The 13,561-nt window shown below is 25.2% G+C and overlaps 3 protein-coding genes across 6 annotated transcripts; 2 read left to right on the top strand and 1 right to left on the bottom strand.

Annotated features, from left to right (window-relative positions):
- Window positions 1-264: 264 nt before the first annotated feature.
- On the top strand, window positions 265-6,981 carry Sk2 (Sphingosine kinase 2). Of its 3 annotated transcripts, none has more exons than XM_074238148.1 (8): window positions 265-575; window positions 1,551-2,110; window positions 4,854-5,205; window positions 5,266-5,685; window positions 5,804-6,060; window positions 6,152-6,253; window positions 6,313-6,452; window positions 6,548-6,981. In XM_074238148.1, exons 2-8 carry the CDS (start codon window positions 1,576-1,578, stop codon window positions 6,734-6,736), a joined length of 1,995 nt encoding a protein of 664 aa, XP_074094249.1. In that variant the 5' UTR covers window positions 265-575; window positions 1,551-1,575; the 3' UTR covers window positions 6,737-6,981. The 3 variants fall into 3 exon arrangements, with proteins under 3 accessions (XP_074094249.1, XP_074094250.1, XP_074094251.1); XM_074238149.1 differs by having other exon boundaries at window positions 265-570; XM_074238150.1 differs by lacking the exon at window positions 265-575 and having other exon boundaries at window positions 1,516-2,110; window positions 5,807-6,060.
- LOC141524340 (ankyrin repeat domain-containing protein 54) lies at window positions 6,925-10,281 on the bottom strand. Its single transcript, XM_074238163.1, has 4 exons — window positions 9,706-10,281; window positions 9,373-9,430; window positions 8,904-9,159; window positions 6,925-8,833 (listed from the first exon to the last, which is right to left on the bottom strand). The coding sequence occupies exons 1-4, from the start codon at window positions 10,051-10,053 to the stop codon at window positions 8,401-8,403; spliced, it is 1,095 nt and encodes a 364-aa protein (XP_074094264.1). The 5' UTR covers window positions 10,054-10,281; the 3' UTR covers window positions 6,925-8,400.
- Window positions 10,282-10,975: 694 nt separating this feature from the next.
- Nst (phosphoglucomutase 3-like protein nst) lies at window positions 10,976-13,354 on the top strand. Of its 2 annotated transcripts, XM_074238154.1 has the most exons (7): window positions 10,976-11,031; window positions 11,098-11,195; window positions 11,253-11,913; window positions 11,975-12,256; window positions 12,475-12,632; window positions 12,718-13,026; window positions 13,093-13,354. In XM_074238154.1, exons 2-7 carry the CDS (start codon window positions 11,101-11,103, stop codon window positions 13,229-13,231), a joined length of 1,644 nt encoding a protein of 547 aa, XP_074094255.1. In that variant the 5' UTR covers window positions 10,976-11,031; window positions 11,098-11,100; the 3' UTR covers window positions 13,232-13,354. The 2 variants fall into 2 exon arrangements, with proteins under 2 accessions (XP_074094255.1, XP_074094256.1); XM_074238155.1 differs by lacking the exon at window positions 10,976-11,031.
- The last annotated feature ends 207 nt before the right edge of the window (window positions 13,355-13,561 follow it).

Consider the following 13,561-nt stretch of genomic DNA (forward strand, 5'->3'; position numbering starts at 1 on the left):
AACGTCAGTGTGAAAAATATAAAAATATAATGTAATGTTTGTGCCGAGTTTTTGTTTATTTTCACTAGATTACAACACTTATGTATTATTATTGACGATCATCATAAGTAGTTTTATTTATATATATATATATATATATATATATATATATATATTTATGACAACTTGTAAACGAAATGAATAGAGATGGCGGCAATCGTATCGTACATATGTAAAACCCATACCAGTAATAGCGGAGAGACAAGCTGTGTTAGTTTCTCTCCTCCAGTGATTTTTTAACATACTGCTGCTGCTGCTGCTGCTGCTGCTGTTGCTGTTGTTTGCAGTAGCCCAAGAAAAGCCTGCGAGAAAGGACCGTTTAATTCTCTTACTCATTTAAAGTTTTTAAATTGTTTAAAATTTTTTTTATCGCTTAATCCTTTCATTTAAATAAAATAATTAGTGTGTTTTAAATTGATTATTAATTGTGACGTTTATTCTTCTGAATAATATCTTGTGCGATGGTGTTATACACTCTAATCTATAAAACTGCTTGATAAAACTTTTGAAATAATAATAACTTTAGATCTGGTTCGGTATAACTCTGATTTATTGTATAGAATACATTCATAATAACCGTAACAATAATAATAATAATGACAATAGTAATTGTAAAGAAGTATAAAAGGGATGAGAATAGCCTAAAGTACCTTGCACCCCCTTGACATTTAGCCCAAGTAGTGCACCCCAAGTAATTATTTTTATTACACTGCTAAATAATTATTTATTTTTATTCTAACATAATTATTGTTGTTGTTATTATTAGTGTTAAAGGTAATAATGTTTGATTTTTTTAAACAGCTGACATCTGATAATTTTTTTATCTATAAAAAATTTTTTTTTAATATTGATAAAATAAATTTATACAAGTGCATGCTAATTTGTTAAATTATAACAAAATTTTTTGTGATTTTTTTTTTTTTTTAATTAAATATAAAAAAAAAGGATTTTTAAAAAATTTGCATTTTTTTTTTTTTTTTTAATTTCTAAATGTCGAATTTTTTTGTTAAAGTTTCTTCATAATAATTGAGTTGTTATAAAAATAAAAAAAAATGACCGATCTTGTAATTTTAGTATCATAATTTTTTTTTTATGTTTCAAGTGTCAACGTTAGTAATTTTTATTCTTTGATAAAATTTAATATCATAAATAAAAAAATTATTGAGTTATTTTACTTTTCAATACAATGATATTAAAATAAAAAAATAATAAAAAATTACTTGTAATATTTTAAGACTTAAAATTTTTTTATTATTTATTTTTTTAATGCTTAAATTATTTAAAAATAATTAATAATAATTTTTCTGAAGTCTTTAAATATTATAAAAAAATTAGGAGCAATTTATTTAGAAAAAAAAAATTTTTTTTTCCTTGAATTCAATATTATTCAATCAGTATAACTGCAATGCGTTAATAAAATTTTTATTTTATTAATTTTAATTATAATGTACTCATTTTATACAATAGATCTGTGTTATGAATGATTGTTATTATTATTTTTATTATTATAGTTAATATAATAGTGAAATTAATATAATGGATCAAGAGTCATCTCAATTACGGTCGAGTACTTTGCTCGAAGAAACATTTTACATAACGTCCAAGAAAAATACCTATTACCGAGTAAAACTCACGGAAAAAGGCTTGAGTTTGGAGAAAGAAAGCAATGGTGGTACTAAAACGGAGACAATTGCTCTTGGCGACATAATTGGCTGTAGGTGTATGAGATCGAAACGCCGAAATACCGGGAGCTGCGCTTGCCGTCCAACTATTTCAAAGCCTCAGATGAGAGATGTTGAGTTCAACGAGACATATCATGGATGGGATCAACTAGATACTTCGGCTTATTTGTATATTTATGCGTATACGCTAAAAAAAGCACGTGTAAAAGGAGCTCCAAGACGCGAACGTACGACAATTACTCTGAGATTTCGCAGCTTTGATAAATATCAGGACAATCTTCGGGAAGCCAGCAGATGGAGGCTTGCTATTAAATGTTTAATAAATAAAATTCCAATTCCAAAAAATTTAATGAGTCCGAGCCATGGGAATTTGGACACTTTATTAAAAGGTAGTAAAATTTCTATTTGTATTCTTAATTATATATTTTTATCTGTTGTTTTTTTTTCTGTATTTATAGCACTCATCCCCGCAAAAATTTTTTAATGGATTTATCTTGGCAGCTAAAAACGTCATTAATTTTTTTGATACTAATGATACTGAATTTAACAGACATCTAACAATTTAATTGTAAAGAAATAAATTTCACATGTAGAAATTTTAAAAAATTTTACGTGTAAATTTTTAAAAATATTTTTTTTACAATAATTGATTTGTTATAAAAATTCGAATAATTGTCAGATGTCTGCTAATTTCAGTATCATTGATATTATTAAAAAAAAATGACTATTCATTGAAAGACGGTAAAAAAAGATAAAAACTGATGAATTTTAATTAACTTGGACTTTTATCTTTTGTCGTATGAGCAATAGTTGTATAAAGAAACAACTAAAAAACTCACTAAACTGTTAAAGATATACAACACCTACATTATTGATTATGATGACTGTATGGGTAATTTTTTATACTAAAAATAAGTGATAAATTACTCATTATTTGTATATACAGACACGCACATGAATTTTATTTGTTAATCTATCGTAAAACATTGAAAAAGTAACATTCATTAACAATGAGTAACATATACACGTATTTTATATACGGATGGATATAATATGTATACCGGACGTGCCTGTGTATATATATATATATATATATATATATATATATACATGGAACACGTGTGTACGATTAGCGGGACACGAAGATTAGTGTATTATGTAACTCAAAGATACAAATACATACACTATATATGCTTGATAGACACAACCGTCGGCACCTGGAGATGCGCTTGTTAAATTACAGATAAATGGAAAATTATTATAATTAATATGAGTCTACTGTTTTGTTTCATTGATCACAGGTTAAACGAAAATTAATTACAAAATTGTTAGTTATTACTAGAGAAGAAATCTTAATAATTTTATTAAATTTTCATTTAATAAAATTAATTTAATTCTAAAAATTTAATCTAAAAATTTTTAGAATTTTTTTTTTTTATTAAAAAAAAATAAAAGAAAAAATTTCACATGTAGAAAATTAAAAAAATATTTTTTTGTTCTAATTTAATTTAAAAAAAAAAATTAAAAAATTAAAAACGTCGGCTAAATTTATTATTATAATTAATTGTTCAATCTATTGATTTTTTAAAATGATGATTAATCTATTAACAAGATAAATTAATAATAAAAGAAGTTATAATTGGTAGCCGTCTTTTTATATCGATTATATTCTATATGGTTGCGGCTAGTTGCTGCTACTGCATCAAAACTTACCAGGAGAGAACCAGGCCAGGAAAATAATTAATTGAAAACTGTTTAGTTATGACGTAGATTATAATACATATCATGTGCTCTACATAATGATGAATAATAATAATTAATCAAAAAAAAAAAAATTGATCTTGGATAATTTTTCCAAGTTTTTTTTTTTTTTTTTTTTTTTTTTTTTTTTTACACAATATTGCAAATGATTTGTATATAATTTATGTTCTTTTTTTATGCATTCTTATCTATTAAAATAAAAATAAAAAAAAGGTTTAAAGATACATAGTTTCACAAGATGATAACTGACCATAAATAAACAAAATATATTTTTTGTACAACGACGGTAAATATTTGTTGTGACGTACAGAGTTCGAAAGGTCGAAATTTTTTTTTTAACAAGAATATTTATGTTGCATCATCAAGGTCGTCTATGAAGCTCATTCACTAAATATATTAACATGGACTGAAGGGAATTATTAAATTTAATACCGCAAGGTTAAATTACTTTTAATGGACAAGTATCGGTATTTTAATTATTTCTGTAAGCATTTAATTAATTATCAGGTATTATGTGGCAAGCCAAAAATTAAATCTTAATTCTTATCTAAATTTTATTTTTTATTTAATTTAAATTTGTTAAATTTTTGTCATTTATTTTTAAAGAGAAAGTTACTCAAGGTATTTATTTGATAAGAGTTCATTGTCGTTATTTACAATCAGTACACCTTCAAGTGCAATTTTATATCTGGATTATATACAAGTATATAATCTCTTAGCAAAAATATTGAATGAGTGCCAAACCATCGAATAATAATAATTAAAATTAAGTAATTACATGTAGTACCTAGCTAGTTGCTAGACTGTTGCTATAAATTGAATTGTTTTCACTTTAAGTTCTCCTTTCCGCAATATTACGTTACTTCTTTGGTTGAGTTGCTGTTACTGCTAATTTAACTACTCAACAAACGCCTAGTTTTTACCGTCGATTATTTATAATGTACTTTCCGTATTCATACTTTCAATAATGTTTCATTATTTTTATTCTATTATTCTTATAGTTCCGGAAATGATTCACTACCAAATTACTAATAACAAATTCATCTATATACATATACATAAACAACAATTATACGCACGAGATAGAACAATTTATCTAGATATTAATTGACTTTTTTTCCAGGTTCAATTTTTATTATTATTAATGAATAGAAATCTGCAAATTATTTATTATTATTATACGGCTGATGTCCAATCTAATTCCATTAAAAAAATAATTGCCAATATTATAATTTAAAATTCTTTTTCTTAATCGATATTTGATATAAATAATAATAATAATAATTATTATTATTATTATTATTATTATTAAAATATTAAATTTTAACTCTTTTTAAAAATAATTTAATAATAACAATTTTTTTTTTTCAGCATGTTCGAGCGAAGAAAAAAAACTTTTAGTTTTGTTAAATCCAAAGTCCGGACCTGGGCGGAGTCGTGAAATATTTCAAAGGCGAGTTCATCCAATATTATCTGAAGCAGAAAAACTTTATGAAGTTCATGTAACTAAATGTCAAAATTATGCGAGAGATTTTATAAGAACAAGAAATATTTATCAGTGGAGCGGAATATTATGTGTAGGAGGTGACGGAGTTGTTTTTGAAGTAATAAATGGTCTTTTAGAAAGACCAGATTGGAAACGTTCGTTAGAAGAGCTTCCTCTTGGAATAATTCCGTGTGGATCTGGTAACGGTTTAGCAAAATCAATTGCATACGCTAAACAGTAAGTAGAATTATATTTTATAAATTATTTAATTTAATAAATTATATTATTTTATTGCAGAGAACCTTACGATTCAAATCCATTTCTTATTAGTGCTTTATCAGTGGTTAAAAATAAGTACAGTCCAATTGATTTAGTACGAATTGAAACAAGAAGCCAGATTCTTTATTCATTTCTATCAGTAGGCTGGGGCTTGATCGCGGACATTGACATCGAGAGTGAGAGGCTCAGAGCCATTGGTGGGCAACGTTTTACTATTTGGAGTATAGCCAGGCTCATAGGTCTTCGTGTTTATAAAGGAACTGTCTCATATTTACCTTGTGATAACAAGGTACAAATACCGAGTACAAATGATAACAAATCAAATGGAACCTATTTATATGAGACTAAATCTTACAATGACAATAATGGCACTGGGATTATTAAAAATAATCATGACATTATAACTCATTCAAAAAGTTACGGCGACGACCTTGATCGGTTGAGTATATTATTTAATATTCCGTAATAATAATAATAATAATAATAATAATAATAATAATAATAATAATAATAATCATTATTGTAATACGTATTAATTTAAATATATTTTAATTAGCAGTTATTGTGATGGGGTTAAAGAATCAAAAAGTTACCATGATGTCCTTGACTCCGTAACAAGCGATTTAGGTGACATGTATTTAGACGATGATAATAATGAAATAGTTGGTGAAAATTTATCGCTTGAAACTGAAGTTCAAACCCGAACTAGATTGGATAGTTTTTATTCAGCGACTTCTAGAAAATCAACTTATTACAGTACTGGTTCTGCTTCTAGTTATCATAGTATGGAAGACAGTAGTAGTTTAACACCAGGTATTTTTTTTATTAAAAACTTATTATTCTTATATCATATTGCACATAATTAATAACGATAATAATAATTTAATATAAATAATTTTTTAAGATGGCGAGGAGAATACTGTAAATAATAGATGTGTATACGGACCATCGTCAAATCTTCCCGCTTTGACGGCACAACTTCCCAGCGGGTGGACACAAATAAAAGGTACGGGTGTAAGTAATAATTTTATAAATATTTATTGTAAAAAAAATATTTTTATTCAGGAGAATTTGTAGCTGTTCATGCAAGTTATCAATCACACATTGGTGAAGATGGATTTATTGCTCCGAGAGCTAAACTTGATGATGGAATAATATGGCTTTTAATTATTAAAGCTGGTATAACGAGGACTAATCTTCTTCAGGTAATAATAATAATTTTTTTTTTTTTTTTTTTTTTTTTTTAATTAAAATTGTTAATTATTATTATTATTATTATTATTTTTTTTTTTTATTGCAGTTTCTCCTCGGTTTAAATGCTGGTACTCATTTAACTAGTACTGGAGTAGACATGATTCCTGTAAAAGCATTTCGTATTGAACCAGAGACAAGTATGACTGGTAATATGACTGTTGATGGAGAAAAAGTTGATTATGGCCCGCTACAAGCCGAGGTCTTTTCATCTATGGCGACAGTCATGAGTCCTTGACGAGAACCTTAAAAAAAACCTTAGTTTCTCTAAACTTACATATTTATGGCATTTCCTAAAAAATATTCCAATGAATATTTAGATCTTATTTTAAAGAATATTAAATTCAAAAGAAATTTATTATTATTGTTAGTAGTAATTGAGATAATAATAATTTATCAATGTCACATTGATAAAAAAAACAAAAAATATGGTATCAATTTTTATTTTTTTTACAAGTTAATATCTTTAACCAATAAAATTTATGTTTGTAAATATTGTACTTTCACCTTATGATTTGGCAGCGCGTTATCCCATTTGGTGGGACACGCCGTGCCCTATGATATTATACTTTAATCATCGAGTTGATAATCATCTTATTAATATTATTAACTTTGCAGATAGAATAATAGAGCAAACCAATTGTTGATGCAAAATAATGTGTATTAAAGTATTAAATGTCTAGTTTTTTATTTATTAGTATATAAATTTTAGCTCAAGTAAAAAATATATTTTTGTTCAAAAAAACTAATTTTAAGTTACTGAATTTATCAGAAAATTTTTATTCATAATTTAAGAATTATTATCAATTAAATAAAAATAATTAAGAAAATTTTTAAAAATCAACTATTGACAATGATTATTATTAATTATCAAAACTTGAAGTATTAGTGTTATGCTTCTCCGTCCTAATTACTGTAAAACAATTTTATTAATAAAATATCACTTTATTATTATTATTTTTATTTATCTTTACTCTATCATTTTTATATCATTGAATTATCAAGAATAAACAAATAATGTTGTTGTTATTATTATTGTATTTATTATTGTTAAAAAAATTTTTAAGTTATTTTTATTCATTTTTCTATAACAAATATCTATATTATGAAATCTACTTACTTTTTCAATTTTTTTTACGTACAATGTAAAATAATTACATATCACATATTTACAAGTTTTAGTTGTTTCAAAACTACAAGATAAACTTTATGTATTAAAAAGAAAAACGAGTTTTAAATTTAAAAAAAAAAAAAAAAAAAAAAAATCACAATTAGTGTCTATTTTGACAATTACGATAGTATATTAAATATAAATTTAATATTATCATTGCTAATACATTAAGTTAAGTAAAAAATTTAATATTAATGTTTGAAATTAATAATATTAGTAAGAAAAAAAGGTAAATATTTACAAGTAGACGGAAAGAACAAGACAACACTGAATATCATCCCAGATTATACTGAGTGAAAAAAAATTTCAAATAGTAGCTAGTATAATCCAGATTACAATGAGTATAATCCAGATATCACACAGTATAATTTGGAAAAATAGTTTTGACCCCACTTGTAAATAATTACCGAAAAAAAAAATTTATTTTAAGTAAGTACTTAAAAAAATATCATGTATACATATAACAAATACTTTTTTGTTATAAATACAGTTTATAATAAATATGACAGGTTTACTTATATTTTTTTTGTTTATAGTTATAAATTATAATTCAAGAAAGAAAATTATAAATATAAATCAAAAAATTTTCTCCGTAACTGTCAATACGAGCTTTGGTAAGCAATTATAAATAATGTATAAGAAAAAAAATAAAAAATTCTCAAACGAGTAAATAATATAAATTATATTATAAAAAAAAAAAAAAAAAAAAAAAAAAACAATGAATATTTATATTAATTTTTTAAACTTAATGAGTCTATACTTGCAAGTAAATCTTTTAAGTCATCTTGAACTTGATCAGATGTATTAGAAAGAGTTATTCTTGAGCAAAAAGAACTAAGAGCTTCGATTTGTTCACAAGCGTCTTTTTGCTTTTGTAAGTATGCCAAAAGCATGCCCACTATTTTGTGAACTTGATCTTTAACTTTGTTCATATCTGAACCTTGACAATTCTGCAACATTCTGAGTTTTGTCTGCGCCAATTGCAGGGGATTATATCCATGACGATCAGAGGATAAGACATCGGTTCCTGCTTTTAATAACAGCGTCACTACGGATATTTTGCTTGTAACAGCAGCCAAATGCAACGGTGTGTTGCCTATGCAGTCGGTTTGGTTGGGATCGGCTCCATAGTCAAGCAGGAGTTTAACAATTTCCGTAAACCCTCTAAAAAATTTTTATTTTAAATATTTTTATTCTAAATACATTATTCATTTTATTATTATTAATATTATACCTGCAAGATGCTAAATGGAGTGGAGATCGGCCCTGATCATCATGATTATTCGGCGACACACCTTTTTCAAGTAATCTCGTAAGTAGTTCAGTGTTATTGGTAGCTGCTGCAAATCGCATTTTCCTCCCTGATGATGCACCATAAATGCTATTTAATTGCCTAGGCTTTTGCGTCCAAAATAGACCGGCTTTTTTATATTTATATTTCCTCTTAATATCTTGATACGGAGGATAACCATCTTTCGTGTTCAACTCATCTGTTTAAATTAATATTAATTATAGTTGTATTTTTATTACAATGCATATTGACATTAAAAAATTTTTTAGATGTCGGCTAACTTAATTTTCATTTATTTTTTTACTCTATTTTTTCCGCAATAATTTAATTGCTATAAAAATAAAATTCCAGTATCATTAATTATTTTTTGACGGTGAAAATAATTTTTAATTATGTAAATTATTAATTTTACCTTTTCGTAAAGATTTTGGAGTTATCATAAAATCCGGTGGTATTCTAAATTGTAATTTCTGAAAATAAAAAAAAATTGATGAAAATAAAGTTAGCCGACATCTAAAAATTTTTAGAATTTTTTTTTATTGAAAAAATTATTATAAAAAAATAAAAAAAAGTTTGCACGTATAAAACTGCAAGTGCAATTTTTTTAAAATATTTTTTTGTTTTAATTTAACTATTAAAAAAAAATCAAAAATTTTAGAACGTCGGCTAACTTTAATAAAATAAAAAATTGTATTAGTTATAAATTAAATTAATAAAAAAAAAATAATTAATTAAAAAAAAGTACCTCAAGAGAAGGTGCACTTGACTGAGAGCTTACTAAAGACTCAGATGAATTAATTCCCGGTGATACAAAATTCCGTGACACTAAGGGATGCGAATTACCCAACTGACAGACAAATGTCGTAGTCGGTGCAGACTGTAGATCAACATCCAGGGAGATTGATTCAAATCGGTGTTTGTGATTTTGTGTCAAAACAAACTGGTTGTCCAGGTTCGGGTTGCCAGTGTTGACACTGGTCATTATTTTAGTAACGTCATTAAAGTTCTGATTATTAGATTGATTGTTTTCAGTCTGGGCACTGGAATCATTGGAATCATTTCCAGTTTCGACACCTGAATCTACTGATGTCATTTTCACATTTGCACTATTTTTATTTTGTTTGTTTTTGAGACACACAATATTATCTTTTCATAAGTGGATATTTGCATTCAGGATTCTGAAATTTTTCAATGTATTATTTTTCTTTCTTTCTTTTAAAAAAATATTCATCTAATTATTTTTTACTAGATATTTATATTATCTATAACAATTATAATATGAATGGCGAAAAGTAAATAGTTTTCACAAGTATACATCACCATCAACCATTTTTTAATGTTTTATATATATATATATATATATATATATATATATATATATATATATATATATATATATATATATATATATATATATATATATATATACATATATGACAAAACAAGTATCACAATCACACAGTATATCTGATGTTGGTATTGTTGGAATTGGGATAATAAAATAACACTGAAGTTAACAGACACTAAAAATTTATTTTTATAATTTTATAACAATTAAATTATTATAAAAATAATTTGACACGTGGAAATTAATAAAAATTATAAGTGAAAATTTTTTTATTATTATTGATTTGTTATAAGAATTTAAAAAATTGACAGCTGTCAGCAAACTTCAGTATCATACTATAAATGTATATAGTATGGTACATTTATTTATAATACTGAAGTTAGCTTGTCAGCTGTTAATTTTAAAAATTTTTTTAACAAATTAATTACAATAAAAAAATGCTTCTAAAAATTTTCACTTATAATTTTTATTAATTTCCACATGTTAAATTTTTTTTATAATAATTTAATTGTTATAAAATTCTCATTAAAAATTTTTAAAATTAACAGCTGACAGCTAACTTCATTTTTAACAATAAGGTATAGTACGTGAACTGTTACTACTTGTTGACATGATCTAGCTGCTTGCGAGATAAAGAACAACACCGTTCACTTTTACATTCCTAACGGAATTTTATTATTTTTATCAAAAAAAAAAAAAAAAAAAAAAAAAAAAAAAAACAAAGTATGTATTGTTTAATTTATAATTTTTATTTTTTTTTGTAAACAATAAAATAAATTTTTTTGACAGATTATGGATTATGCGGCAATTGATCAGATTTCACGTTCTGACTATCCAAATAATAATTTGAAAAATATTCAATATGGTACAGCGGGATTTCGAATGAGGTAAAATTAATAAAAAAATATTTTTTAAAGTAAAATTAATATTTAAAAATTTTTCAGAGCTGAATTATTGCCGCATATAGTTTATAGAATGGGAATACTATCAGTTTTACGATCAAAATTTTTTAATGGTGCAGCAATCGGATTAATGATAACAGCTAGTCACAATGAAGAACCTGACAATGGGATTAAAATAGTTGATCCAGTTGGAGAGATGTTAAGAGCTGATTGGGAGAAAATTGCAACAGAATTTGCAAAAGTTCCAGACTCAGAATTAATTAAAAAAATAAAAGAAATTATAAGAGAGAAAAATATTGATGAAAATGCTCCTGCATTGATAGTATTAGGCAGAGATACCAGAGAAAGTGGAGTATCATTGTCGCAAGCAGCTGTTAAGCCGATTGAATTTATGAAGGCAATAGTTAAAGATTTTGGAGTAATTACAACACCTCAGTTACATTATTTAGTTGCTTGTATAAATACTAAAGAGCTGTACGGTGCGCCAACAATAGACGGATATTTTAATAAGCTGAGCAGCGCATTCAAGAAAATTCAGACTGTTGAGAGTAAAATTGTTAAAAAAATAAATTATAAAAATGAAGTTTATCTAGATGTAGCCAATGGTGTAGGTGCTTTTGCTGCTAAAAAATTTAAAGAACAATTGGCTAATTTTTTAACAATTAATGTTTTCAATGTTGGAGGTGGAAAACTTAATTACAAGGTATTAATTATTTTTTTTTCTGGATGTTTATGAATTCTAGGGATTTAATTAATGATTACAGTGTGGAGCAGATTTTGTTAAGATTCAGCAAGCTCCACCTCTTAATAATCCTTCTAAACCATTTTTAAAATGTGCAAGTATTGACGGAGACGCTGATAGACTGGTTTATCATTATGTAGATGAAAAAAATGAATTTAATTTACTCGATGGAGATAAAATAGCCATTTTGATTGTGAGTTATCTCAAAGAACTCATTGAAGCAAGTGGCTTGTCTATTAAACTGGGTTTAGTCCAAACAGCATATGCTAACGGAGCATCTACTAATTATGTCACCGAAACTTTGGTATTAAATATTTATTATTGGTAATTATTTACAAGTTGGGTTCACTATTTTAATTTTCATTTTGTTGAACGAAATTTTTTTTTTTTTTTGAGAATTTTGATTTATTTATTTAAACAAACCCAACAGCTTAAATAATTACCATATTATTTTATAACTCACTCAATAAAATCAATAAATTTAATTTTACATTTTTTTTTTTTTTTTTTTTTTTTTGACAGAAAGTCCCAGTCGCTTTTACAGAGACTGGTGTTAAACATCTTCATCATCGAGCTCAACAGTTTGACATTGGAGTATATTTTGAAGCTAATGGACACGGTACTGTAATTATAAAGGATGAAATTGTTAAAATGATTCGGGAATTTGTTTCAGATAAAAAGTAAGAGTAGTTTGTTTTACAATATATATTAAAAATGAATAAAAGGTTTAAGTAATTATTAATTATAATTTACAATTAATTACAGCATCTCAAGTCAACAACGCAGTGCAATGACTGAATTGTCAAATATCATTGATATAATTAATCAGGTAGTCGGAGATGCTCTGAGCGATATGTTGTTGGTTGAAACAATTTTATACGCTAAAGATTGGGATATTGTTACTTGGAAGCAATGTTACTCGGATTTTCCAAACAAGCAATTAAAAGTTAAAGTTTTAGATAGAAATATTATTAAAACTACCGATGCAGAAAGACAATGTACTTCTCCAATGGGTTTACAAGATAAAATTAATGAACTAGTATCTCAATACCCGAAAGGTCGATCATTTGTCAGGTATGTTATTTTATTAATTTAATAAATTTTTTTTTATTTGATCACTAATAAAAATTATTTATTTAGACCTTCTGGAACAGAAGACGTAATAAGAGTATACACAGAGTGTCAAAATCAAATGGATGTAGACAAATTAAGCGCTCAAGTAGCTTTAGCTGTTTATGAGTATGCAGGTGGAGTAGGTGAAAAACCTATTGTACCATAAATTCAAAATATTTTAAAATCAAAAATTTAATTTTGAATTTTTTTATTATTTTAAAAATTCCTTATAAATATTTCGTCTGTTTTCAACGAACTTAAAATAAAGTATTTTTAAAAAATAAAAAAAGTAATTATTATCTTTATCTAAAAATATTATTTTTATAAGCTCTAAAAATATTAAAATGTATTTAATGGCAATTAGCGTTTATTTATAGTTGATAAATATAAAGACAATTTTTTAAGATTCGTTAACTACTCAATCTATCAGTTTGATAGAAAAAAATCAACTATGTATTTTTATAATAAATATATATAAATTGTTAGTATTTTTTTT

This window comes from Cotesia typhae, unplaced genomic scaffold (assembly GCF_013202065.1).
Source record: "Cotesia typhae breed Kobodo isofemale line unplaced genomic scaffold, CoteBio_Ctyphae contig_22, whole genome shotgun sequence".
NCBI classification, from domain to species: domain Eukaryota; kingdom Metazoa; phylum Arthropoda; class Insecta; order Hymenoptera; family Braconidae; genus Cotesia; species Cotesia typhae.